The sequence below is a fragment of the Parasteatoda tepidariorum genome, chromosome 7 (assembly GCF_982258835.1).
Source record: "Parasteatoda tepidariorum strain Cologne lab strain chromosome 7, Ptep-v5.0, whole genome shotgun sequence".
NCBI classification, from domain to species: domain Eukaryota; kingdom Metazoa; phylum Arthropoda; class Arachnida; order Araneae; family Theridiidae; genus Parasteatoda; species Parasteatoda tepidariorum.
In genome coordinates this window covers 45971230-45999229 of record NC_141761.1, presented here as the reverse complement: position 1 = coordinate 45999229, position 28000 = coordinate 45971230, and the positions used below count along the sequence as shown (strand labels likewise).

The following is a 28000-nucleotide window of genomic DNA, read 5'->3' as shown; positions in this document are numbered from 1 at the left end:
ATTACATATGAAGTTATTATTACATGTATATACAATAGTTATACGTAAAACATTACAAAATGGTAAATTTATTTAAAAAATTTCAAACAAACAATAAACATTTATAAAAACTAAAAGAAAAAGAAAAAATTATCTAAGACACGTTACTTAGTTCTTGATCCTCAATGAGTCATCCATATTTATCACTGAAATTTTCAATTCATTCAACTTAAGCTTAAGATTGAGCTTATCCATCAAAGGAAAATTGCACTCTTATAGACTAAGAAGACCAAGAGATTAGTCTTCTTATTGGAGGTTTCAGTTTCATTATGTAGAATAACAACAAAAACTCACTCATATTTGCCATTTAAGAAATGTTATAAATGAGCTTCATTGCATAATTCTCCGTTATTGATAGAAAGCTTATCATTTTCGGAAATATTTGCTGACTGGACGGCTCCGTACCTCGTATTGCTTGTGCTCTCTTGGTTTATTTTCTCGTTCAGTTTGTTGGATGAATCTACTTTTAATAAACTCGGAGCTAAAAAAGATATGACTATAGCTCCAATGGGTGCAGTGATGAGAATTGCAAGAACTGCAATCGTTAGTATCTAGAAAGAAAAACATTCATTAACATGTTGTCAATTTTAATTAGGCTAACACAGTGGTCGGCAAACTTATTAGCCAAAGAGCCAAATATGAACATTACAACAATTTTAAAGAAAAATTGGGAGCCAAATCTGCTTGTTCAGTAAACTTTTATTACACTAAATAAGTAGTTCACTAATTAAACTAAATTTCATACTTAATAAAATAAATATTTATTACTGCGAACAATGTGCTTGCATCTCCTTGGAAAGTTTGAGTAAGTCAGGTTTGTATGTTGTTGTTTTTAATTTTAGGCATGATTCCAAGTTTTCATCAATAAGACGACTTCTCAGTTTACTCTTCACACTGATAATGTTCATACTTGAAAAAGATTGTTCGCATATATATGTATGTAGAACCGAAAAGGGAAAGAACAGCAAACGCGAACTTTTTCAGCTGATCGTAAGAGTCAGGAATACTATTCCAAGCGTTGAAAATGATCGTGTCTTCCTTCTCCAGGTCATTCAAAGCAGACCACTTGTGTTGTGAACTAAGATGAAATTTTTTCTTCTCCAATATTTCCAATTCAACACAAAGACGTTCGAATTTAGAGCGCCATATCTCCTTGTTTTTTAAATCCAGCAATTGTATTTCAAAGCTACCAATGTCAATTTCAAAAGGAGAAAATTTCAACTCGGTTATCGTAGCATTGAGAGGATTTTTGACAAATGCTACAGTTGCTCTACTGTTTTTAAATTCCTGAAACCTACTGAGAAATGCTTCCCTCATATTTAAAATTATTGTTTTAAAATGGTGTTTATCAATAGAGGGATTATTTTCTTGGAGATGCTTCAGCAGGTTCGAAGGCTTACCAAGTTTTTTTTTTAAATGAAAATATTATTGCGCCTTCCGTGGATATTTGTGCCAGAGCCACACTTAAGGATGGCTCCTTAAGTGTGGCTCTGGCACAAATATCCTGATGCGATAATATCCAGAGCCGACCACTGGGCTAACATAAAGAGCCAATTGCCAAAAATGATTATTGTTAAATAGTTTAAAAAAGCATTTATATTCCAATTTCTAAATACTTGAATGTGAAAATAAAACGGGAAGGATGGAAATTGTTTTGAAAGTTGTGATTTGGGTCTTATAAAGGGAACTGAAGTTCAATGTAAGTTACAACTGAAGTTTACTCCCTCCCTTGACTAATTTTAATAAGAATAATAACTTTAGATGTCTTCTACCTTCTGTAGTTGATTACTGAGAGAGGGAAGTAATAATGAGAAGAAAAACGTAAATATTAATATCTTGATAAGTAAAGTACTGAAAGCCAAAAGGCTTGGGTTAGAATGGCTCAAATGTTGTCACAGGCCGGAATACAATTTACTAACAACCAATAAATTATAGTATTATTTTCTACTCATTAATCATAAAAAATAACTTGCTGTTATATTAGTTAAAATAATTAAAGGCAAAGTTATCGATTAAGTGATGTGCTGGAATATTATGTAATTTTTGATAATAAGTTCTAGTGCTATTACTATTTTATAATCATTTTTGACAAATAAAGCTATACCGTATAGATAATACTTATTTTTCGCCCTTCTATAAATTTCTCTACTTAATTTTCCAATACAATATTAATTGTAATAATGAGATATTTTATTCTTAGTCCCGTGACAAACTTTTACGTTTACCTGGCATTTGAATATCTTCTTCGTTTCTTTCACATAATTAAGTTTATAAAAACACGAGAAAAGAGCAATTATCTCAATTTTTCTTTTTTAATTGTCTTTGCCCCACTGTAAATTATTCCGATGAATTTGAACTTAGTAATAGATAAATACCACTTTCATTTTTTTTTAAATTTCCCGGTGACTTTACATTCTTAGATTTTTCTAAATACATATCAGAAAGGCAATTATGCCCATGTGTGGCCTATAACTGTGCTTGGTTTTTCACCTTATCCCCACCATAAATCTATAAATTTTTTATGTAAAGACAGAAACTCCTGAAGTTACTTAAAAATTCCAAAATACGCATAAAAATTTTATAAATAAGTTGAAAGTTACCTCAATTCCATACTGTTCTATATCAGTACCCAAATGATATTTTTTAGTCATTGCCAAAGGAGTTGGTCCAATAGCAGCCTTTAAAGTAAAAAAGTAACAACGCATTAGAAACATTGACATTAAGTGTTGGAAAGCATAAAAAAATGCCTATTATTATTTCTTTCGTTATTTTCTCAATTAGTACGTCAGGAAGAAAAATAAGACCAATCTTAATTGCACTTAACAACCCTTATTAATCTAATTATGATTCTTACTTTTTAAAAAATATGATCTAATTTTCGAGGAAATATGTATACAATGAAGCAGATCAGTTCAAAAAATCAATATGTTAATTAATAACTTTTTAAACAGATGATGGCAATTAATTCTAGTCACAAAAGATAAAAAGCTATTCTACTCAATGTCAATCCAAATGTTTCATTATCCTCTAACTTATATTTTTTTCTAAAACTTTATATCTTTAGTCAGACGTATGTACAATGCAAAATTTAAAAAAAAGAAGAAAAAAAAGATTATTTAGAATAATTTTTGAACTAATGATATGATCTTCACGCCCCAGGACTCAATGTGTCACGGGCGTGACCTCCAATATGTTAACTAATTAGTGCTGATGATATTTTGAGTTACGAAATCAGATATAAAAACACACTTTCTCTGAAAAAACATACCTTTTATACGATGGTTTCAGATTTTCGACCCTCAAAATATAGGGGGTACTGGCAATCTAGTAAATATGGTTCAATAGTTTGGTCAGGAGAATGGTTCAGAGTTCGGACAGTTTGATAATAATTTTACTTTTTGTGTATTTCGCCATATTTTGAGAACGTTTCCCATGAATCGGAAAATTTTTGCACAAAATTATAAAATTCGTTCATCCAAATAAAATGTCAAGCAAGAAATAACTCTTACTAAATATTTATTATTTTTTAATTTTTTATAAAAAAAGTTAAAAAATAGGAATTATGAAATTTCTTATATAGCTGTAAAGAACGGAATTTTACACTGCAAAATACAAAATTTCAGTGACATCGGTTGAATAGTTCCAGAGCAATCTAATTTTTAGTGGTGCAACTTTTTTTTAAATTCGATAATTCGATTTCTCATGAACTATTCGACCGAATTTCATCAATGTTTATACATTACAAATTACATTCTTTAAAATATTGTACACATTACGATTCAAATTCTTTTAAAATGCTATTTAATAAAATAATAAATATTTAAGAAGGTAATTTTTCGCAAGGAATTTTTTTTGGACAAATGAATTTTATAATTGTAAGCAAAAACTTTTCAATTCGCTTAAAGAGGTTTTGAGAGATAGCAAAATACGCAAAAAGTGAAATCAACATTAAGGGGTCAAAACTCCTGACCAAACTATTGGAAACATATTTCGCAGATTGCGGCTATCCTCTACATTTACGGGTTCAGAAATCCAAATCCGTCAACAATAAAAAAAAGAAGAAAGAAACGATATTTTTATTCAGAGAAAGTACGTTTTTGTGCCTGATTTCGTAACTTAATACGTCTTTTGTAATTACTAATTAGATATTTAAAGTCACTCCTCGAGCATTTAAGATTGAGTCTCAGAACGTGAATATCCGATCATTAGATTAAAAGTTATTCAGGGTGGTTAATTTATTTTGTGCATTGTTCATACGGAAATTATTTTTGGCAACATGAAAATCCTAGTGTTTTTCAGCAAACACAAATTTAAAAAATTTTAAAATGTTGCTTATCATTATGCCACAGTTCTTTCAAAGAAAATGAGGCATATTTGAAAAAAGAGTAAACGTTGTGTAGAATGCATTGATTTAAAAAGTAAGATAAATGGAAAGAGAAGAGTTTTTTTTTCTTGAGTAACATCACAAATATTTCTGAAGCATGAATGAGGCATTTTATGACCTCATTTTATTACCTATACTGTAGCTCATGGAATTACAGCTGCTAGAAGAAAGATTTGTTCTTATTGCAATAGCTGGTAATTACACTACTCACTTCTTAATACAGTATTTATTAAAGTGGCTTGATAAAATCATATTTCTGTGATGAAAATTAGATATAACTTTTAAAAACATGCAAAGGAAAGTATTTTTGGAGAAGATCAAAAATATTTCTAAAACATGAATGAGGTATTTTATGACCGGGGTGTGCATAAATTGCGTTCATTACCTGTACTGTAGCTTATAGAATAACAGCTTCTGGAAGAAAGATTTGTTCTTTTAGCAACAGCTATTATACTATTCGCTTCTTAATACATTAGCTATTGAAATAGCTTAATAAAGTCATATTTCTAAGATGAAGATCAGGTAAAGTTTCTGCAAACATACAAATAAAAGTATTTTTCGAGAGATCAAAAATATTTCTGAAACAGGAATGAGACACTTTGCAATCTGGGTGCTCAGTAAAAAAAACTTAAGTTTTTTTATTAACTGAACTGTAGTTTTTGAGATATCAGCTACTATAATAAAGATTTAATCTAATTACAGTAGCAGTCTATTACACTATTCACTTCTTATTTCAGTAACTATTACTGTAGGTCGACTAAATCATATTTCTTAGATTTATATTACAGGAATTTTTTTTAAAAGTACATGAATAAAAATATTTTTGAAAATGAATTAAACATTTTGTGATCTAAGGTATGCAATAAAAAAACTAAATTCGGTTTATTACCTGAACTGTAGCTTTTGGGATACCAGCTACTGTAATAAAGATTTGTTCTTTAAAAGAAAGACCAGCATTGTAAGCAGCAATCATGGAGCCGATCATTCTAGATCCCAATCCGGCAAACAATATTGCTAAAGCACGGCCTTAAAATGCAGTAAAATAAAATGTTATATAAATAAAATAATAAAAGAGCAAAAAAAATGATTCTGCTTTAGAATTCAAGAAGTCTAAATTATTAATATCGCGTCAAATCACTTAGGGACTTTAATGATGTTTGTTTTAGTTGAAAAAGCAGAGGTGTATTAAAAACATATAGCCCTACCACATTAAAAATATATAGCCCTACCTAAAGAGGCTGAAACAATGCTTAATTTAGACTTGAAATTGTTAATCTTGTAAAATTGTATGATGAAGAAAAAGTAAAGTTAGAAATATCACACGATATGAGAACGTGAAGTATCAGTGAACGTATATATACATCATTCACTTAACCGGTTAAGGTAAAAATACATTTTTCATATTAAGGAAATTTATATTTTTGTCCTATAAAAGAGGCTACTTTTAATGGGCTTTCATTGGTTTTTTTTGCTCTTCGGAGATGCGAAAACGTGGTGTAGTAAATATTAAAACATATTTTATAAATGAATAACAGCTAGACGTAACTTTAATGTTGAGTATAAAAAAATAGAGTTATAAACATTTAAATAAATAATTACCATAACAATCAATCTTAATTCTATTGTAACAATAGAAGTAACAATTTCATGCCATAATAAGGGAATAAGTTTTTACTATTGCGCGTAACAAAATATTTGTTAAGTTCATTTAACATTATAAGATAATTGAAATACATTCGAAACTTGAGCCAGAATTTTGCACTTGCTCAAATTTGTTTTAGAATCTAGGTTCAAAGTTGCCCGCAATATCTTAAAAAGATTCTGTTCATATTCTGTCGTATTACTGGAAATAAAGAGTCACTAGGAGGCTCCGCCCCCTGTTAGCTAACGCTCGCCAACCCCCGAGAATTGCTACGCAATCCTATGTGGTTCACGCCGTGAACCATGGCTCGCTGCGCTCGCTCGCCAATGAACACAATGTTCTAGCACAAAGACATAATACATTATCATCAAAGACATAGTATTTTATCATCAAAGACATAGTATTGTACTTATGTAGAAGAATTCTACCAATGTTCTTATTGGCTTTTAAAAAAGCATATTAGCTATTTAGATTGTACATGGTGAAAAAATCAAAACATTAGCTAAATAAGAAACATTTTAGCAAAGTAAATTATCAAATATTGCTTCACTAATATTCTGCATTTTAAAGCGTGAAAATTCAATGCATAAATAAACGCGAAATATAAAAAAATTCAATACAAACACTTAAACGTTTTTTAGACGTTTAGGTAGCTCCCAGTAGAAAAATATCAATTCAACAGTGGCCTTTTAAAGCATTCTCACTTCAATTAATTAATTAATTCCTAATTGGGTATACTATAGCCTACGTCACATGTTGTGCTATTCCTACTAAATTTAACCCATGAACGGCATTTTCTGCGAGCCTAACTTCAAGCCACAAATAAACAAACGAAGTGTTTGATCGTTTAAATAGCTGCTCGCCAGATTTTATTGCATTATAAAGAAAAGTAATTGATATTCGATTTTTGATTAATAATTGATTTATGTGGATAGTGGCATAGAATTTAGCATTGCGTCATGGTAAATGTTATTCCTACTAAGTGGAAGTAGTTGTGTTTTTTTATATTATACCCAATTGAGTTTAAATTAAATATTGTCATGTTTTTAGTGCATGAATCTGAATTGAACAACCTGATAATGCTCACTCTGGTTATTGTTATCTGGTTGCTCACTACGTGCTCTTGCGTGCCGAATCCAATCAATTAAAAATGAAAACTGTTGCCAGCGCGAGAAAAGAAATATCATCGGTTTTATTGAAACATACATACATACGTACGTATTAGCGTTTTATATAATATAGATAGATTAGCTTTCTCACTTTAATCAAAGTTAGCATGATACCATGGCTCAACGCTAATTTTTACTCCAAGCTTTTTTAATAATGAAGAGTTAACATAGAAAACGAATGCAAAATGAACAACATACATTTCACTGTAACCCTTCTTCCTTATTATTACGAAATTGATTAGATTGTCAAGAGAGAAGTTTCAGTTTCTTAAAAGTGAAATAAAACTCGCTTTATCTCTGCAAAAAATGAGCTTTAGCGTTTTTATATATTTTTCATTCTTTTCAATGACTATTCGCAATCTTTCTGTTAACTTCATGATACCTCACTCATAAAACTTCTGGTCCTTATCAGCAAAAAACTCGACCAAGTGTAAATAGCCCGCCATATATTTTTTATTCTTTTCGATGACTATTCGTAATCTTTCTATTAACTTCATGATACCGCAACTTCTGGTCCTTATCAGCAAAAAACTCAACCAAGTGCAAATTGAAATAATCGTTATTGCTGAATTTTTTACTATTTAAATTTTTTTATAAACTTCGAAATAAGTGATAATTCAATTGTGCAAGGTAGGAGCTACATGGGAGTTGCAGCACGATCAATGCGAGATCTTACACATCTTTGGCTACCCGTACGAAATTACTAAATGTTTAAAATCTTACCAACAGTTTGTGCTTCCAAGTAATCAATTCTTATTTCAGATCCAATTAAACCAAAAAGCAAAGGCTCGATAATTCTCCAAATAAATGTTAAAGCTCGTCCAACTGGATTCTAGTGAAGAAATAATTAGAGAAATTAAAACTTAAAATAATATTTTAGAAAATCACATTTAAGATTGAGGCACGCAAGTTCAAAAAATGGATGAATAAGATAGTGGTAATCTTGTACTATGTCAACAAAACAAGATAATTGGGTATAATATAGCCTACGTCACAGGTTGTGTTGTTCCTACTAAATTTAACCCATGAACGGCATTTTCTGCGAGCCTAACTTCAAGCCACAAATAAACAAAAGAAGTGTTCGATCGTTTAAATAGCTGCTTGCCAGATTTTATTGCATTATAAAGAAAAGTTATTGAAACTAAATACAACTAAATAAACAACAACAACTAAAACAAATAGCAACAACTACTAATAACAATAACTAAATAAACAACAACTAAATTCCATTCGTTTAGCATAGCGTCATATGTTGTTCCTACTAAATCGAAGTAGTTGTGTTTTTTTCATATTATACCCAATTAATCCAAAACAAAAGAAAATATTTTCAAATTCAGGACACAGCGTAATTTTATCGTTTGGTTAATGACTATAAACATTTTGATAAATAAAATAAACATTTTGATAAATAAAATGATAAATGATAAATAAAACTTTTGTTAACAAAAAGCCTGCTTGTTTTTTGACCTAATTTAAATACATTTTTTGGGTGTAGATAAAAGATTAAAAAATGAAGAAAAATTAATTGGTAAGTCATGGATACTTACAATAATCGCCGATTTAAAAACTGTGTGGCGAGAGAATCAATAATCAAGATGTCTATATATTATTATTATTTTTTTGAACGTATGCACATTTTATATACTAACGATTCGAAACAAGTTACGTATACTATGAGCAAATAAATGGGCTAATTAATTTGTGTAGGCGATATTTTAAGTTACGAAATCAGACACGAAAACGCACACTCTCTGAATAAATCTTTGAGGCAAAATTCTTCAGCCATATTTTTCATAACTTTTTCATCATTTTATATTAAACAATATTAATTTAAGTGAAAAATATTATATTAAGTATTTTAATAATTTATGGTTTTGAAATACAGCTCTAAAGGTAAATTCTTCCCAACTCGACTCGTTTCCCAAACAATAATTTTTCACATTTGTACCTTTTTGCAATTATTTAAATCTAAGAGAAATAGTTATTCTCCACTGAAATTTCTTTAATATAAAAAATCAATTATTGATAAATTTTTTAACGTAAATGAAAGAGAAAGAATGTTTTTTCTTTTTTTTGGGGGGGGGATTTCATATTTTAGCATAAATATAATTCGGATAATCTAACAGTTTATTTTAGTAACTATTATACTGTTTTTATAATTAAAAAATGCCAAAATATATTTTTGTTTCGAATTAAAGTGTCTGAAAAATATATAAAAAAGACACAGGTGACCCATCGGCATCAAAGTGAGAAGATTCTTGATCCCCAAAATATAAGACATAATTTTTATAAGAATAAGTAAATATTCATAAGTTAACTGCAAAATATTTTTTTAGTAGACAACAACAAAAATAATTTTGATCAATATAATAACTTAAGCGTAATTAGGTATTAGCGCATTTTGAAATTCATCATTTTTTGTTTAAGAGAAAGCTAGACACTAGATTGAACTTATTAGAAAGACTAAAATCTTTTACTTAGTATCCTGCATGTACTGCTCTGCGCTGTTACTAACAAATCTTGGCTCTCAACAGAGCTTGAGCAGAACATGAACGTGTTGGATTCTACGTGAAAATGCCAAATCTCTCAATTATTCAAACAGCTCCCCGTGTAGTAAATGGTGACTGATGCACGTTAAATCTGTCGAGTCTCAAAGTCCTCCATGTTCCCACAACAAATCAATACCTCTGGGGGTACTGATCCAGGAGTTTCCTTGTCTTCTGGATTGGTTCAAAATTACAAGGCCACGGAGTTGAACGTAAGTAGTCGTAAACCCATGAAATTGGGTCGGCTGTTCAACGACGGTTATAAAATAAAATATAAAATTATTCAAACAGAACTTACATCATGATCATCCCAGTCTTTACGTTTCCAATATATGGCGGCTGTAAATGGCAAGCAAATACATCCTAAGGCACCAGCAGCTCCAGCTTTCAGTTTTTGACTTCCGAAGAAAATGCATGTTGATGCTAGGGTAAGTAGCAAGAAGCGGAAAATTGATTTGCTGTTCTAAAAAAATAAAAAAGTACAGAAATTGAATGCTTTAAGAACAAGTTTTAACCTATTTTCGGATTACGCCAAGTTGTTTCGGGATCACATATTAATTAATATCCCTAGAAAACTCAAGTTAGGCAGTAATTGTCATTATTATACGTTTTATGTCGCATTTACTTGGTGAAAGAGAATATTGTGCTTTATGTGGTAATTTTGTTTGTGTGCTTTTGCGTTTACCTGTGAAAAATCAAACATTCAACTTGACTTTTTATGACTCAGGAAATTTTTGATTCAAACATCACCTAAGCAACTGTTATTATAAAATTCTAAACAAAGAAATAAACCTTTACTCCGTGTTAGTGGATGATAAATAAAGATGGGAAGTTTAGAAGCGGATCCGTGAATATTTCGTTTGAGTTCGTAATATTTTTTAAATGACTATGGCAGTGAACAGAGTTAAAACCTACGTATTATATTTTTCTACTCCTTATACTTAAAAATGGAATAAAATATGTAATAATACTTCCGAATTTCTTTTTTTCAATTGGTAAAAGAAGTAGTTATGGATTACGTAGTGGTAGTTAACGCTCTGACGCCCGGTGGCTGAGTGGTAGCGCTTTGCGCTGCCGTGCCATTGGTTCTGGGTTCGTTCCTCGGGCCGGGTAAGGTTGAGTCAGCCTTTCATCCCTTCAGTGGGTCGATAAATGAGTACCAAGCATGCTTGGGAACTAAACACTGGAGGTTTCGCTTTCAGCTGACCACCTGACCGGAATATCTGCCCCTGCACCCCAGAGCCCAAGGTCAAGAAATCTGAGATGGCCTTGGCCCTCTATGGGCTGTCGCGCCACTGAGTTTAGTATAGTTAACGTTCTATCGATTCTTTCAATGCATTCATTTTATAAAACATGAAGTAATTGATAGCAAATTTGCAAAATTTCTTTAGAATAAATTCTCAAAACAAAAATATTTTCTTAATTTCATTACTAAATCGTAACAGTTTTGTTTTCGCTTTCTTAAAGATTTTCTATTGAAACATCGCTTTCAACTATCATTCTGCAGTTAAAAGGTGTGTCCAATTTATATCGCAAATTAATTAACTATAATAAAGAGTCTAGAGAATTTCATACGGTAAGACAGCCTGCATATTTTAAAAAGAAGTGTGGAAGCTTAAAGATATTACGTGCAAATTTTTAAAAAAAGGCGAATTTTTTTAAAGGCAAACTCTGCTGTACCGTTTCTTAGTGAACTGGAAGATTTTAAAATTTGAAGAGTGTAGAATTTAAAGTTAAGTACAGAATTTCTAAAATAATAAATAATTTACTTCAAAATAGTAATAATAATATTTATTAATAAAAAATACAAGTTAAAAGCTGGAAATAAAAAAAAACTTGTAAGGAATTCATTTATTTAAATGAAAGTAAAAGATAATCTTACTTAATCTATTTTGTGTAAATATACTCAAGATTGAGTAAGATAAGGTAATTATGTTGGTAACTTTATCACAGTTTACATAAAATTAAAATAAAAGAAATGATTAAAGTCGTTTAATTTAAATAAATATCTAGCAAACAAAGAACTCTTAGATGTATTGAGTATAATAAAAGAATACAACGAAACAAAATAAAAAGAGAATTTGTTGTCCCAGATGTACAAAGGGTATAAAGCAGTAAACAAACCAGCCTGAATAACTTTTGATCTTCACATTCTAGGACTCAATCTTTATGGTTCAAGAGGATGATCTCAAATGTGCTATTATGCTAATTAATGAGTGCAGACTATAATTTAAGTAAGTTAATAAGATATAGAACTTGCTTTCTCTGGATAATCGTACTTTTTTTTTTTGGCGGATTCAAATTTCGCACTCCCAAAATATAGGGGTAGCCGTAATCTGGGAAATATGGCTCAAATAGTTTGGTCAGGAGAGCTGTCCAAAGTTTGAACCCCTAAAGGTTAATTTCACTTTTAATATTTTTTTAATAACTTTTTAAGCGAATTGACAATTTTTTGCTCACAAATATAAAATTCGTTTATCCAAAGATAATTTTATGCAAAAATAGCTTCTAGTAAATACTTATTATATTTTATTATTTCATTTAATACTAGTTGGAAAAACTTTGAATTGTAAGGTTTAAATTTTTTATACCATTTCAAAGAAAGTAATTTTATATGACAAAATACAAAATTTGATTGAAATCTGTCTAATTTGTTCCTGAGAAATCGAATATTTAGCATACTACCTTTTTTAATACGATCAGTAGATCAAAAGTTATTTTGGGTGGTCCATATTTTTTCTGCACACTGTACATCTTTAGTATTATCAATAATATTCAAAGAAAATGAGTTTTCAAATTCCTTCAAGCGTCTTAGTTCATATAACATTTACACATTCAATGATCATATTATTGCTTTATTTTAGATCATTAACGTAATTAAAATTAATGCTTCATAATTAAATCAATAATTAAAGCAAATAAAGTTAATAATTGAAGCAAAAACAGTAATAATGTTTACTTAAAAAAATTAGTTTCATATGAAAAAAAAATGGCTAATGCCTTCTCAAACACCCTTTTAAATCAAACAACTATCAAATCAAAACTATAAATCCTGCTTTTGAGAACTTTTAACTATTAAGTTATTAAAAACATATATTTACATACTTCAAATAAATTATAGTGAGTTAAGAAAAGGACGTTTCAAAAATACTAGCCTCTTCTGAATTCGGAATAATCCACAGTATCATTCCCACAATTATGCCGTAAGCAATGCCAATTAACATTTCGACTGGACCTTGAGCCACTGTCCATACTAAAGCTCCTGTAAACGGAATACTAATTATTCTAACCAAGAATATTTGTAACATATAATTGCATATAATATTAATTTAGCAAAAAAATGTTTCTGTTATATAACAGTTTTGACAATACGAGTATTAAACCACCATTATCTGTTAGAAATAAATAAGCAATGTTTACATTGGTCGTCTGGTTACGACGGCTACTTTATTATAAATTATCTCTTAACACACTTACTATAATAACAAACTGACTAATAATCTAGGGCGTTTGTGCTTACAACTACTTCTTAACAACACCAAAAAATGTACGTATTATTTTTATATTGATTAGAGAATTCGTGTATAGGCATAATGACAACTGGTTGGATCCTAACCTGCGACAACGATGATTTCTCACGTGCTCGTCTAAAAAGGTGTCGGGGCTTGAATGCCGACAATGTCAGCCTTCATCTATCAAAAATAAATCGAATTAACATATATACTTGTGAATCGGCATTTAATATTTTTAGTAGTTACACCACAATACTCCCCCACCAGAATTTTATCAGGGATAGAATTGAATGAACGGTTGATTCATTTCCGTTTTTGGCGAAAGACCAGAAGAGCTGCATTAAGTTCATCAGATTTTGAATGTTGGTGGTGAGAGCCACCAACACTCATTATTAAATTCACTAAAAGTTATCACTATTAAATTCACTGGGTTTTGAACGATAACCATGAGAGCTGTGTTGTGACATCAATGGACAGTTAGTTTAAATAACTGTTTACGTTTTCGCTTCTATAGCGCCATTTTATCCCAACAGATAGAAAACATTTGTGAGTAACAGTGTAACAGAAATCATTTCATACACTGACCCTTCACAGTGGCTACATTGCCAGGGACAAGACAATCTAGCGGACAAACTGACTGTCCATTGATGTCGCAACAAGCTGTATTAAGTTCACGGTTGAGTGCCAGATGGCTCCCGTGTTGTTATTAGCAGTCGAGTGTGTGCAGGATCCTATTGTGTGTAATTGAGACTGAGAAGCAACAGCGTGAGGAGGACAATGGTGTAGTCACAAATAGCAAGTCAACTGTTCAAAACGAACCATCCATCGAAGTAGGTGAGATCATATCACGGCCGAAGGTCACCAAAGTAGGGAAATGGATTTGACCATGTCAACCTTTATCTATCAAAAGGTACAGCTAGACAGAATCGAGTAAGCATGTCTTATATATTAATGAATCGGTATTTAATAACTGTAGTGGTAGTTACGCCACAAAGATAAAACTACAAAAATGTCTTCCAAGTGGTAGCGGTTTGGTCTAAAATTATGAATTGAGAGTTCAGATATATGCAACACAAAAGCAACAAGAGGTTCTGTCATTTTTAAATTTTTTTCTGTATATACGTAAGCCTTATTTCCGCTAAAAATACGGAGTATTTATGATTAAGAGAATAAGTAAACTATGTGTGAAGCAAAACAACTGTTTAATAGCATAACAAGGAAAATGACATTAAATTTTTGAATTGTTACAAGTATAGTAACAGTTTAAATCAAAAAGCAATGTTACTAAAAGCAATTACTACAAAAAAAGGTTTTGGTGATTAGACACTGGAACCGAATATATAATGTGTCCATTTCTGTACTTTATTTATGCTATATCCACGTTGTTTTTTGCTTTAGTCTACGTAACACAAAATATACCCTATACTCCTTTCGAATATAGTATCTGTTTCTTAACAGCCCAAAGAACTCACTCTCTGTCATTATAAATTATAGATCAATTTGTTACCTTCATGTCACAGAATTTATTCAGATAAATTGTCACCATTAGATAATAAGTACGGAGCGGCGTTCGTGTTGTTACATGAATAAGATTGTAAAATTTTCTTTGGTCAACTAATTTAGATTAAGCTGTGCAAAATATGATATAAAATTTATCATTGATGAGAACAGTATATTATCACACAAAAGAAATCTTTACTAGAGTAAAGTATTTCTTTTATGCTACTGTTGTTTAAACTGTAAGTGGGGATTTATGAATATTTCCATCACAACATGTTATTTCCCTCATTTCGTCATTACCTGTAGCAAATGTTACTCCTAATAATACTTCAAAAGCTGTGAGTGCCAAGACATCATCAATGCCAGCTACGGCAATGACCATAGTTGGAATACCAGTTGCCATACCATATCCTTTTCTCATCATTTTGAGCATAACTGGCAAAACAACAGCCGGAGATACAGCAGACAGCATCGACCTTAACAGAAATACATTCAAACAGTAAAAATGATATGATAACATAACATGACATACATGTAAGAATGATATGATAACAGTAAGAATGAATGAATGATGTAAGAATGAGTGAGTTTCAGATTTGCCTTATTTGAATAAAAGTTTTGAAATACACTACTGTGTTATTTCATGGCGCCATTAGTTTAATCATTAATAAAAATCTTTTAATAATGTCGCAGCAACCACTCAAAATCCTTGAAACGTTAAGAGAGGCTCGATGGCTCAGGGAATGGAGCGTTCGCCTTCCAATGCGGCGAACCGGATTCGAATCCCAGTCGATACGAATTCCGCATCCGGCTTTCACCGACCACTGTGCTGACGTGAAATATCCTCAGTGGCAGACAGATCATGGGTTAGAATCCCCTTGCCGTTAGGCTAACCGTGGGAGGTTCGCGTGGTCTTCCTCTCAATGTAACGCAAATGCTGGTTAGCTCCATCAAAAAGTCCTCCACGAAGGCAAATTTATCCCAATACTCGATCCAGGAATTCCCTTGACTTCTGGATTGGGTTCAAAATTACAAGGCTACGGAGTTGAACATTAGTAGTCGTAAACCCATAAAATTGGGTAGGCTGCTCAACGATGGTTATATAAAACGTTATGACCTATGAGAAGTGCAAAAAAGATCCAAAACTCTTTGGGTGTCATCAGGTTAAAATTAATGAAAGTTATGATTAAATTTACTAGTAAACTACTATTTGTTTACCTTTTATTTAAGAGTATTTAGCTGAAATATTTATATATCATAATTTTATAATATTATTCTCCTTTATTTTAAAGTAATTTATTTTGATTTATATTCAAAATTAAAGTTTGAAAACTAAGAGTGGTATTTGGGTGGATCCTAAAATAGTATATATTTATATACTGGTTGGTATCGTGGTATTTTTATAATATTTTATACTGGTTGTATATAACTTTATTATTCAACATTTTATGATTAGGATACTTGGTTAATACTAAAACTGACGGTTGAATAAGTTATATTTGCTTTTTTAAAAAAATAGTTTGACAATATTTTCTTTCATAAACTGTGTTAATTCAGCATATGTGTTAAGTTAAAATATTGGAAATAAAATAAATATAAAGCAATGTTAACAACCGTCTTTCCACAATATTGTTAAGTAATCTCTTTCCTGTAAAGCATTTAACAAATTTTTATAGTAACAAAAAATTAAATAAGAATTTGAAGGAAAAAAGCAAAAACAATTCTGTGTATAAAGTTTCTATGATAATAGAACAAAATGATGAGGTTTAAGTTTTACATCAATCGAACCTGATATCGTGTAACCAAATTTAGGTTTATGAAATAAAAATGTTTGATTTTGTCGTGTAGATTTTATATTTGATAATTGTAAAGAATCTGTAGAAGTTGGCGATGGAAATGAGCAGTTGGGAGCACCTCCTCGTTCATGAAAAAAAAAAAGCCAAAACTGTGCACATTTGTTTCTCAAATAACTATTTAACCGAAAAAGTATGAACATATACCCTTAATAATGTTCAATTATTAATGAGGTCGCAATAGAGCAAAGCTGGGATTAAAATCATCAAAAATAATTTTATTACTTTGATGGGACATACATGTGTGTGTGTGTGTGTGTGTGTGTGTGTGTGTGTGTGCGTGCGTGCGTGCGTGCGTGTGTGTGGTGCCAGTTCCTGTCCTGTAGACAAAGCTGTAAGCTGGAAGCTGATCCGTAAGCTAGAAGTCCCGCCAGTCAATGTAAGCCATAAGCTGATCCCTGTGCACGACAAGGAAGCAATAGGGATTTCTCGGAGAGAGAGAGCGGTTGACAACGAACCGAAAAAGACGTATGGACTTCAAAGAGGAGTTATGATTATACAAAACTTTTAAAGACGTTCCTTACTTATTATTATTTTTGTTATTCGTGTGATTGTTAATCGTCCGTGTTTATGTAAATTTAAGTCTTCAATATATATTTTTTTGTTTTAAAAACAGTGCCTATTTATTTAAGACGACCACTCATGCCGCCCCCCCCCCACACACATATATATATATATAAAAGTTCAAAATGAAGATAAAACAAAGGAAAATTACAGACATATGAAAAAGAGGAGGGAAGAAAAATAATTAAAAAAAATAATAATAGCAAACAACTGAAAAAAAAGGATAAAATTTTCTTTTAAAAATACGGAAAATATATATATATTGGGCAAAATAACCCTCACCAATAAACTTTGTCCACTAAATTTGCCCTCGAAAAATAAGGCCTTTTTCCTTTCTCTTTCTCCAGTTTTTATCATCAAATGAGTTTGTTTCTGTTTATTTTCTCTTTAGCCTTACCTTTTCTACCGCAATAGTAATTGGTCAGAGTTTGAAAACAATTTCGTTCTTACGCACTCGCTAATTACTTTATTTTTACTTCTTTTTTTGAAATCATTCAAAAAATATAAATTTGGGTAATCATCAAGTCTAAAGTTTTAAGAATGATTTTTAATTTTTTGCATGTTCAGGATTCAAACTATCGGTTATAACACTGAAATGTAAAATCTTCAGAGATTTTAAATTAACTTAGCTTTGTTTATAAGAACAAAAATTAAATAAATAAATAATGAAAAAAAACTAACTTAAATGTGGGAATTTATAAGCAGTATAAAAACAGTAACCAGTTTTCTTACCCCAAAAGGAAACTCCAAAGCCAGGGCATATTGAATAAATAGTGACCTGCAACAGATGCCATGACGAATTCAAAGACGAATGGAATGAAAATGATTTTGAAACATGTGCTTTTGTTATTCTTTATAATATTCGAGTCAACTTCCAGACCAGCTCGCAAGAGAATGAAGATGAGAGCAATATTTCTGAAATTATGAAGAAAATAATGGGCGTGTATTTACTGTATAGACGTTAATGCTAATATAAACTAGGAAATCACTATTTGGTTATCGCGAGAACTCCTCCAAACACCAGTCTCGCGCTGTGGCGATAACTGTGGTTGCGAAGAAAAGTAATTTCGAAAAGGGCTGTGATTTTCGTTTCTCTTGTAGATTTAATCTGAGAGAGTTACGTCCTTCATTTAATTCTCACCCATTAGAAATTGTTTTAGTCAAGCTTCCATAGCAGGGCTGGGATAGCCTGGTTGGTAGGGCACTGGGTCCATGTCTAAGAGGTCGTGGGTTCGATCTGGGCCGGACGAAGATTCCCCGTGTAGTAAATGGTGACTGACTCACGTTAAATCTGTCGTGTCACAAAAAACTCTATGTTACTATAACAAACCATGCCTTTGGGGGTACTAATCCAGGAGTTTCCTTGTCTTCTGGAATGGTTCAAAGCTACAAGGCTACGGAGTTGAACATTTGTAGTCGTAAACCAAAAAAAAAAACTGGATCGGCAGTTCAACGACGGTTATAAAATTATAAAAAAGCTTCCGTAGCATTCTTTCTGTCACGAGGAGTTTTTGTGATAGTTAGAAAGTACAGACTGTTATTTAAAAAATTTTTACAAATATATAAACGATACACAAAATATTATTTGCCCATGTTAATTTTAAATCCTTTTTGGATTCCAGGTAAAAAATGCTGAAGTAAATATAATGCTAAATTAGCTCAGTTACATTGCGAGTTTAAGTTTGACTCGGAAAAGTAAGAAACTAACGAGTCAATATTAACCCTTTTCGCTCGTATTTTATTTATACTAAAACAAAGTGGGTGGCTGAGAGTCATAAAACGAAGACAAAGAGGTAAAAATAACTAAAACCCTCTTGTAACTTTCTTAAATCCAGGTTTGAACTATGATGTTCGAAGTGTCAGATGCAATGCTAAATGCTCATTGGTCAGCTTATTCTGACATAATTCTTCAAAAATGCTATAGTCAAATGAATCGAAAACGTAAAATAAAGTAGTCATGACTGTAAGATAGCAGTTGTCTCAAAAATGACTGACAATATGAAAAATCGCTTAAAGATAAACAGGGACCAGAGTACTCTGACAAAGTTTCAAAATTGCTTACAAATCCTATCAATAGATGGCTCTGCTACTGACTGGATAAAAATTATGAAACTGTATAACTAGATCAAACTATTTTCCCATGCATGTAAGACCATTCAAACTAAAATATTTACACGACCATCTGTTAATTTTGCCCATCAAGACGTTGTTGCTGCAAATAGTAGTTATTTTAAAAATACATTTTTATAGTTTATCACGATAAGCAGCGCCATCTTCTGACGAAATTTATAACTAATTTTAAAACCTGAAAAATAAATTCCCAGTTCCTTAAGCAAAACGTTGCGAGACATACCGCTGCATCAACTTTCGTTTTACCTTAATTGATTTTTTATTCAAGTCATCGGCCACTTTTGGCACTATTAATTAAATTTGAGAAACTTGTTTCAGAATACAGTTTGAAAATTCCATTCTTGAATTATTGTAAAACAAATGGTAGATATTCCCTATATTCTATTATAATATAATGAAATCGAACCTCAAACTGGCTTTATTGTTTTTTATTTTAGGTTAAACGAACCGATAGAAATATTCAATTTTATTTGAGTAATATTTAAATATTGAAATCTTTCTATCCCTTCCTTTGTTTGATAATCGTGATTAAGCGTGTTTCCTATCCCCTGTTGGTTAGATCACTTTTTTTCTCTTGTTGCAACTTGTTTGTAATTTTTCTTTAGCATTTCTCAGTTTCTTTCTCCCTTTATGTGATCCGACATAAAGGAGTGTTCCCCATAAAAGGATAGAAACTACAGTTTGTCTATTGTGGCATTATTAATGCTTAACTCATGCCATTTAGCTTTATTCGTATTCTGACATTTTGATGGCTCGAAGGCATAAGAAATCTGTAATGTTGTTCAACAGATGTTCATGCAGTTCAAGACAATTCGATAAGTAGGTAAGTTGAAAATTAATTTACGACATAACCGAGTTTTTGAAATTATAATATGTCAAAAGATAAATTTTGTGTTTTTAAACTTTTTACGAACTCGTGTTTCTCACCTTATATTTGCTGCCCATGATTCAGGTATGTCTTCTGCAACGTTTATGTGTGGAACATTGCGTAAAATAAATCCCAAAACCATCATGCCTTGAAGAAATAATAATTATTTAAAAAAATGCATAGATATTCCTGATGGATACAGAAAGTTGAAAACGAAAATTTATTATTATTTTTAAATACATTATTATTATTATTTATATTGGGCTCTTACTTATTATAAATTTACTCATTAGGTGCATTACATTGGAACATAAGTTGTTTTATTAAAAATATTTTCTAGTAATTTAACAAAAATAAATTGTATCAAAATCGTAAAATAATAAATAAAACCAAACTGCTCAATGAAATCATATCTCTTTTGTTTGAAAAATGCTTTTTAACGAAATGCTGCGATCTTTATGATGGGGTATATACACCGAAGAGCCATTATTATATGACCACCCTCCATCTATAACAATGGACTCGCCCAGGAACAATGTTTTCATGGGGCACATTAGGACCCATAATCCTCATAAAACAACCTCTGACGTCTGTAAGCTAATTGAACATAGTTGCAGAACAGGTTCACCGATTCATGGCAACAGTTTTTCGTGCGGGGGTTGGTGTTTACCAACAGGGTAATGCACCACGTCATAAGGGTCGAATCGTCATAGATTGGTTCGAGGAACATTCCAGTGACTTTCAAGTCATGTCTTGGCCCCCAAATTCACCTGATCTTAATCCAATAGAGCATTTGTGGTCCTACTTGGAAAAATTAATTCGTGCTGCCACGCTACCCCCTCGCAATGTGAGGGAATTGCAGGTCCAGTTGGTGAGCGCTTGGTACCAGATACCTCGAACTACCTATCAGCACCTTGTGGAATCAATGCCACGGCGGTTGCTAGCAGTTTTGAGGGTTAAAGGTGGTCCTACATGTTATTAGCAGGGTGGTCGTAATGTAATGACTCTTCAGTATAAATTCTGACTTACTCGATTGCCTCTAACAACGATGGCCAAAAGTTGAAACCCCTTGAATAAATCCACTTAATAAAAGAACTGTGTAGATAAAGGTTCTAAGAGATATTTTAATGACGGAATTTATGGTGACAAAGTAAACTAGTTTTAAAATTTCTACATTGACAATATGAAATAAAAACTATGCGTTGCCTTTATAGCTTATCCGCGTGCTTCCAAGTGGGGAAATCTATAAACTACTCAAATACTCATGTTTGTCATAGCACTTTTAAGTCGGTCAGTATTTGCGGTCAAGAGAGAGAGAAATTCGAAGGGTATTCATTGATTGCAGAAAGTGCAATGCTACCCTGGAGGTGTTATGCCCATTTCTATGGAACCGGTCGCAAGAACTGCGGGATAGAAAAAAAAGAAACTAGGTTTCGTTTTTTCCGGCTTCCACGTTTCTTAGATGTGATTTTTTTTATGTGATTGATGGACCCGGAAGGCATCCCACTTTAATAACTAACTCAATCGCTTTAACTTCCTCCTTACACAACCTACTTTTAATTAAAATTCAACGCATAGCCATAGTTCATATCATTATAATTGTTATCCATTTCAGTAATCTATTATTTAATTTATGTAATTGACGTAATTTTTTATTAAACATAGCTGTAATTAATGTTAGAAAATTTAGCTGTATTTGTAATACAGTTCTTATTTCAAAGCTATAAGGATACTCTCTTATTTTACTTAAAAAGCCGGTTTCATTAATTATTTTATTAATTATGTCATTAACCCATTTCCTTACAGCAAGTCCAGACCGATGGGCTTCAGTGGTCCGTAGGGTATCAATAGATGCAATACTGCAATGAGACAGCACGCACGGCACCTGGGTGGCGGCTGGTGGTTCCCTTGTCTGATGGGCCCCGGTCCTTCGAACCTCTGGTATCTGAGGATAGTTTTATTATTTAGGGGCTATCTCAAAAGTCGTAAATCTGCTTCGCTGTTTGGCTTGCCACCTAAGGTAACCGAATTCCTCAGACTCATTTTTTTCATAGTACTTTTAATTTGCGGTCAAAAGAGAGAGTTTCGAAGGGTACTCGCTGATACTCTTTGATACTAAAGTTACTTAGTTTATTCTTTCACCCGGAACACAATCTAAATTTCACAGTTAGCTACTGTATTTACGTCAATCTGTGAAATACAAAGATTTGGCGAATTAAACCTCGTGCTACGTCATGCATAGTGGAAAAAGCTTAACTACTTCCCTACTTCTTTTTTGAGATTGTTTATAAATCAAAATTTGTTGACTGCGTCCTAGAAAAGTCCTAGTAGAGAAGGTAAAGATGGTGCATATATTTAATCAGTTGAGAACATTTTGACTGAATTTGAATTTCTTTCGAAGATGTTGAAAGCAGTATAGTCTTCAGTAATTAAGTATTTTTAGAGCAGAATTTAAGCATGCGAACATTACTCGTCAAATGGGGGCTGTTGCTAGAGAACACTGTCTTGGCTGAACATCTGTAAACGAATGGTGTAAAAGCTTTTAAGAAGGATGAACTTAAATATCAGATCTGCCAATATCTATTTAAAGCAAATACCATGACCTCCATAGCAGCTGCTGCTGAAATAATTAGTAATAATTTTTCTACTAGAGACAACTATGCAGCATCTTAGTAAAACAGCGGCGCAATCATACTGCATAGTATTCTGTTTCAGAGGCCACAGCTTTCCATTTACTTTAAATGTTTTCACGTGATTAATTACATGTAATGAATGGATACACTTACCGTTCCTTTATCGTCTTGAATAGTAGCACTGTTTTATTTTAATGCTATCACTAGGGCAATGTTAATAATAAAGCTTCTTTTTATCTGAGATAAATAATTAAAAACACTCACCAACAAGTGTTGGAATTTTCAAAAGCCTCACCAACTGGCCTCCGAGGTAACAGATGATTAGTAGAATATAAAGTCCAAAAACAGGTCCTCCTATTAGTGCATCCTTTCCCACAAGGCCAACTAGAGTGCCATATATGAATCCAGCTAGAAGAAGCAAGGCAAATGCCGTGGACAGAGGTGGAATGGGTGGACATGTTGTAAGAGTTAACAGCAAGTTCTTCAATTTACCTGGCTCTTCTGATTCATTGCTGCGTTCGCTGCACATAATGAGGCTTTATTCTTTTGAAAACCTAATGAAATAAGTTCTTTAGTTTCTTAATCAGAGATCATGTGCATTCATTTTATTTAGAAAAGTGTCTTATAATAATTTTTAATATCTGAGACATGCAAAAAAACAGTAGCTATTTTTCCAATTTTATTCAAATGTTCATGTTTAAATTTATGACACATACGTAAAATTTTTAGAAGTGCTTGCAGGGTAAAAGTTAGCATTTCTGAACGTGCCCGTTTCAGAGATTAATTTTTCAGGGCGAAGAAATTAAAACACATGGTCACAATATTTAATTAAATTTTACATATAAGAAAAAAAATGTCGTATACCTGTCCAATAACTACGAAAAAGATTAATGAGCGGCGATGGCTCAGGGGATAGAGCGTTCGTCTTCCAATGAGGCGAACCGGGTTCGAATCCCAGTCAATACGAATTCCGCATCCAGCTTGCACCGACCTCAGTGCTGACATAAAATATCCTCAGTGGTAGACGGATCATGGATTAGAGTCCCCTTGCCGTCAGGTTAACCGTGGTGGGTTCTCATGATCTTCCTCTCCATATAACGCAAATGCGGGTTAGCTCCATCAAAAAAGTCCTCCACGAAGGCAAATTTCTCCCAATGCTCGATCCAGGAGTTCAGTTGTTTTCTGGATTGGGTTCAAAATTACAAGGCTACGGAGTTTAGCATTAGTAGTCGTAAACCCATAAAAAAATTGGGTCTGCATGCTGTTCAACGACGGTTATAAAATAAAATAAAAAAAGATTAATTGGTGGCTCAGTGGATAGAGAGCTCGCTTTCCAATGAAGTGAACCGGGTTCGAATCCCAGTGATGGCTTATTACTACGAATTCCACACCCGGCTCTCCCCGGCCACAGTGCTGACATAAAATATCCTCAGTGGTAGACTGATCATGGGGTAGAGTCAACTTGCCGTTAGGCTAACCATGAGAGGCTTTCGTGGTTTTCCTCTCCATGTAACACAAGTGAGGGTTAGTTCCATCAAAAAATTCTCCATGAAGGCAAATTTTTCCCAATACTTGATCCATTAGTTCCCCTGTCCTCTGGATTGGGTTCAAAATGACAAGGCTACGGAGTTGAACATTGGTAGTCGTAAACTCAAAAATTGAGTCTGCTGTTCAACGACGGTTATAAAATAAAATTTGAAAAAAGATTAATTAAGTCGTGGTGGCTCTGAAGATAGAGCATTCGCCTTCTAATGAGGTGAACCGGGTTCGAATCCCAGTGATGGCTTATTACTACGAATTCCACACCCGACTCTCCCCGGCCACAGTGCTGACATAAAATATCCTCAGTGGTAGACTGATCATGGGGTAGAGTCAACTTGCCGTTAGGCTAACCATGAGAGGCTTTCGTGGTTTTCCTCTCCATGTAACACAAGTGAGGGTTAGTTCCATCAAAAAATTCTCCATGAAGGCAAATTTTTCCCAATACTTGATCCATTAGTTCCCCTGTCCTCTGGATTGGGTTCAAAATGACAAGGCTACGGAGTTGAACATTGGTAGTCGTAAACTCAAAAATTGAGTCTGCTGTTCAACGACGGTTATAAAATAAAATTTGAAAAAAGATTAATTAAGTCGTGGTGGCTCTGAAGATAGAGCATTCGCCTTCTAATGAGGTGAACCGGGTTCGAATTCCAGCTATGGCTGGTTGATACGCACCAGGCTCCCCACCAAGCACAGTGCTGACGAAAAATATCCTTAGTGATACATGGATCATGGGTCCCCTTGCCGTCAAGCTTAGGATGTTTTCATGGTTTTTCTTTCCGTGAAACGCAAATGCGGGTTAGTTTAAAAAGTCCTCTACGAAGGAAAATTTCTCGCTATACTTGATCCAGATAAAAAGATTAATTATTTCTATCTCTTTTCTTCTTGTTTATAACTTTGAATAATTTATATCGATGACGATTCATGAAAATTTTATTTACTTGACCGAAATATTTTAGGGGGAATTTTAGAGATTTCTAATTATTGATTGAGACATATGCCCACTGTCCCCTCACCAACAACACCCATGATTTTGACACTGACTATAAAAATTGTTTGGCTTGGTTAAGTGATTTAGAAATATTTCTATTTATTAATTATATTCTAAATTAAATACGATCTTTTTATAATTTTAACAATTGCTGAAGCAATGTTTAACAAATACAGTAATATTTCAAATAGGCGAAAATGTTAAACATTATTCACATCCAAACATTAACATATATATTTTCAATGTAATTTTTCTCACCCGCAATATTCTTTTTCATTTCGTATATAATTTTTGACCAATTGAATGAACAACTTAAAAGTTATCTATATAAAAGTAGTTGTTAAGTTGTTTACAGCATCATGTAACATTTGTCTTCGTTTCGTAAAAAGTTAAAATATTTGTTACATCATAATTTATTCATGAAAATTTTATTTATTTATTAACTTACTTTTTGATTTTCTTTCTTTCGTTTTTCGAACACAACGATTTCGTATAGGTAACAACATTAATAGATTTCTCAGAATACAATTTTCATAAGATCCGCTCCTACCCGAATTAAGCATGATCTAGTAGCGGCAAAATAAATGCGACAAAAAATTTGTTCCCATGTGTAATTTTAAACCATGATTATACAGGTAAAAACCTTTTTACCTGTATAGTCATGTATACTTTAAAATAATAAAAAATAACAAATAATTTTTAAAGATTATTTTTTGCATGGAATTATCTTTGGATAAATTTATATTTGTTGTGCAAAAGTTTTTTCAATTCGCTTAAAAAGTTTTCGAAGTATAGCAAAATATGCCAAAAGTATACATAACATCAAGGGGTCCAAATTTAGGACCATTCTCTTGATCAAAAAATTAGGACCATATTTCCCAGATTGCGACAGTCCCCTATTTTTGAGGATCAGAAATCCAAATCTTTAAAAAAGAAAATAAAAAAAAAAACTATTATTCAGATTAACTGCGATTTTGTGTTTGATTTCGAAACTCAAAGTATCGTCTACCTCAAATTAGTTAGCATATTTGAGGTCACCCCCGTGAAACATTATGTTTGAGTGCTAGTAAGTTAAAACCCGAGTTATTAGATCAAAAGTTTCCCAGGCTGGTTAAATTTTTTTTTCTTTTTGCATTGCCATAAAATGCGGGCGCTTTGAAACCAATTAAATTTATTTATTAGTAAAAGTCTACTCTTATTATTTGCTATAATTTGCTACTTTATTTATTTTCAATAAAGTTACACTAAAAATTGTTTGTCTGTTTTTTTTTGCTCTCTCTCGTACATACAATTTATCGATTTGCATAAATGTATAAAAATATATATTTCATTTAGTAAGAGTTATTTATTGCCGTATAAGTCGTAATCAATTATAATTTATTAAATACAAATATTTATAACACAAAATATTTTCATTTATATTTTCTTAAAAAAGGTAAAATTAAACATTCATTTTATTTTATAAAATTTAAAAAAAAAAAATCTAAACTAAAAGAAATCTCTCTCATTACACTGTTTTCAGAGCATTGCACTCTGAATCATCTAAATTGAGAATGAATACATAAAGTTACAGACATTCCAACTAACTTACCAATACTTCTTCAGCTGTTATTTAATTTTAAAATAGGTGTGTTTGGAACAAACAAACATGAAGAATTTTAAGCACATGAAAGGTTGGATTTTTCACAAAGGTTTCTTAAACATCCAAAGATGTACTTAAAGAAAATAATAGCAAGCAACATAAAGCAGCGGTATATGTGTGGGGAAAAAAATTTCTCGAACAAAAACGGTATAGTCCGTACCTTACAAAAGACATAAACGAAAGAAAATAGAACAGCTGCAGTCACTTTACACATTGCGATTATTACGTCTGCTGGTTTATTATTATTTTAGTGCACGTTTTGGATAGAAATGTCCACGAGAAGTATATTTAAGCGAAATCAAATAACTACAAATAAAAAAAAGGGAGAAAAAGGTATTAAGGGATTAAAAGGGGTGCGTAATAGTTTTTTAAAAATATTGATTCTTTTAAAAAATTCTGTAAGATCACAATCGAGGCCATTTTTGTAAAAGTTACAACGCAACGCGATGCAACTTTTCTAACGTTGTTGTAACGTTTCTAACGCAATGCGTTGTAACTTTTACTACGCAACGCGTTACAACGCATTTTGTAAAGACACAACGCATTGCACACAAATTCACACCCATCTTTCTCTAATATCTCTATATTAACATTTTAATGTACTACACTAATATTAACAGGAATTTCGAGCACGTTTATTGATTTGCTTGTTATCATTAGTCTGAGCGGTATACCGGTTTAGCTCACTTACAGATACAATACTTTAATTATTTTTAAATGCATATACATGAAATAAAACAACAAAAATTTTTTCCAAAAACGCGTGTCATGAAATTTCCAAAAACGCGTGTTGTAACAGGTGGGCTGAAAAGTTCGTAGGCTAACGTAGAAAAAAAATTTTTTTTTTTGATAAAATTTCATTTTATTATTCAATATAGTTTCCTTCAAGGGAAATACAACGATTAATCGATTTAAAATCGTGCATTAAAAAATGAAGAAAGTAAGTAAATATAATAAATTCATATTGTTCAAAGTTCAAATAAGAGAG

At 32.0% G+C, this 28000-nt stretch overlaps 1 protein-coding gene across 1 annotated transcript; it reads right to left on the bottom strand.

Moving 5' to 3' along the window:
* Window position 1: 1 nt before the first annotated feature.
* LOC107454601 (sodium/hydrogen exchanger 9B2) lies at window positions 2-27474 on the bottom strand. Its single transcript, XM_016071843.5, has 11 exons — window positions 26962-27474; window positions 23105-23394; window positions 20267-20354; window positions 17942-18124; window positions 15093-15268; window positions 12936-13042; window positions 10079-10243; window positions 7958-8066; window positions 5313-5449; window positions 2640-2717; window positions 2-590 (listed from the first exon to the last, which is right to left on the bottom strand). The coding sequence occupies exons 2-11, from the start codon at window positions 23367-23369 to the stop codon at window positions 357-359; spliced, it is 1542 nt and encodes a 513-aa protein (XP_015927329.2). The 5' UTR covers window positions 23370-23394; window positions 26962-27474; the 3' UTR covers window positions 2-356.
* Window positions 27475-28000: the final 526 nt, after the last annotated feature.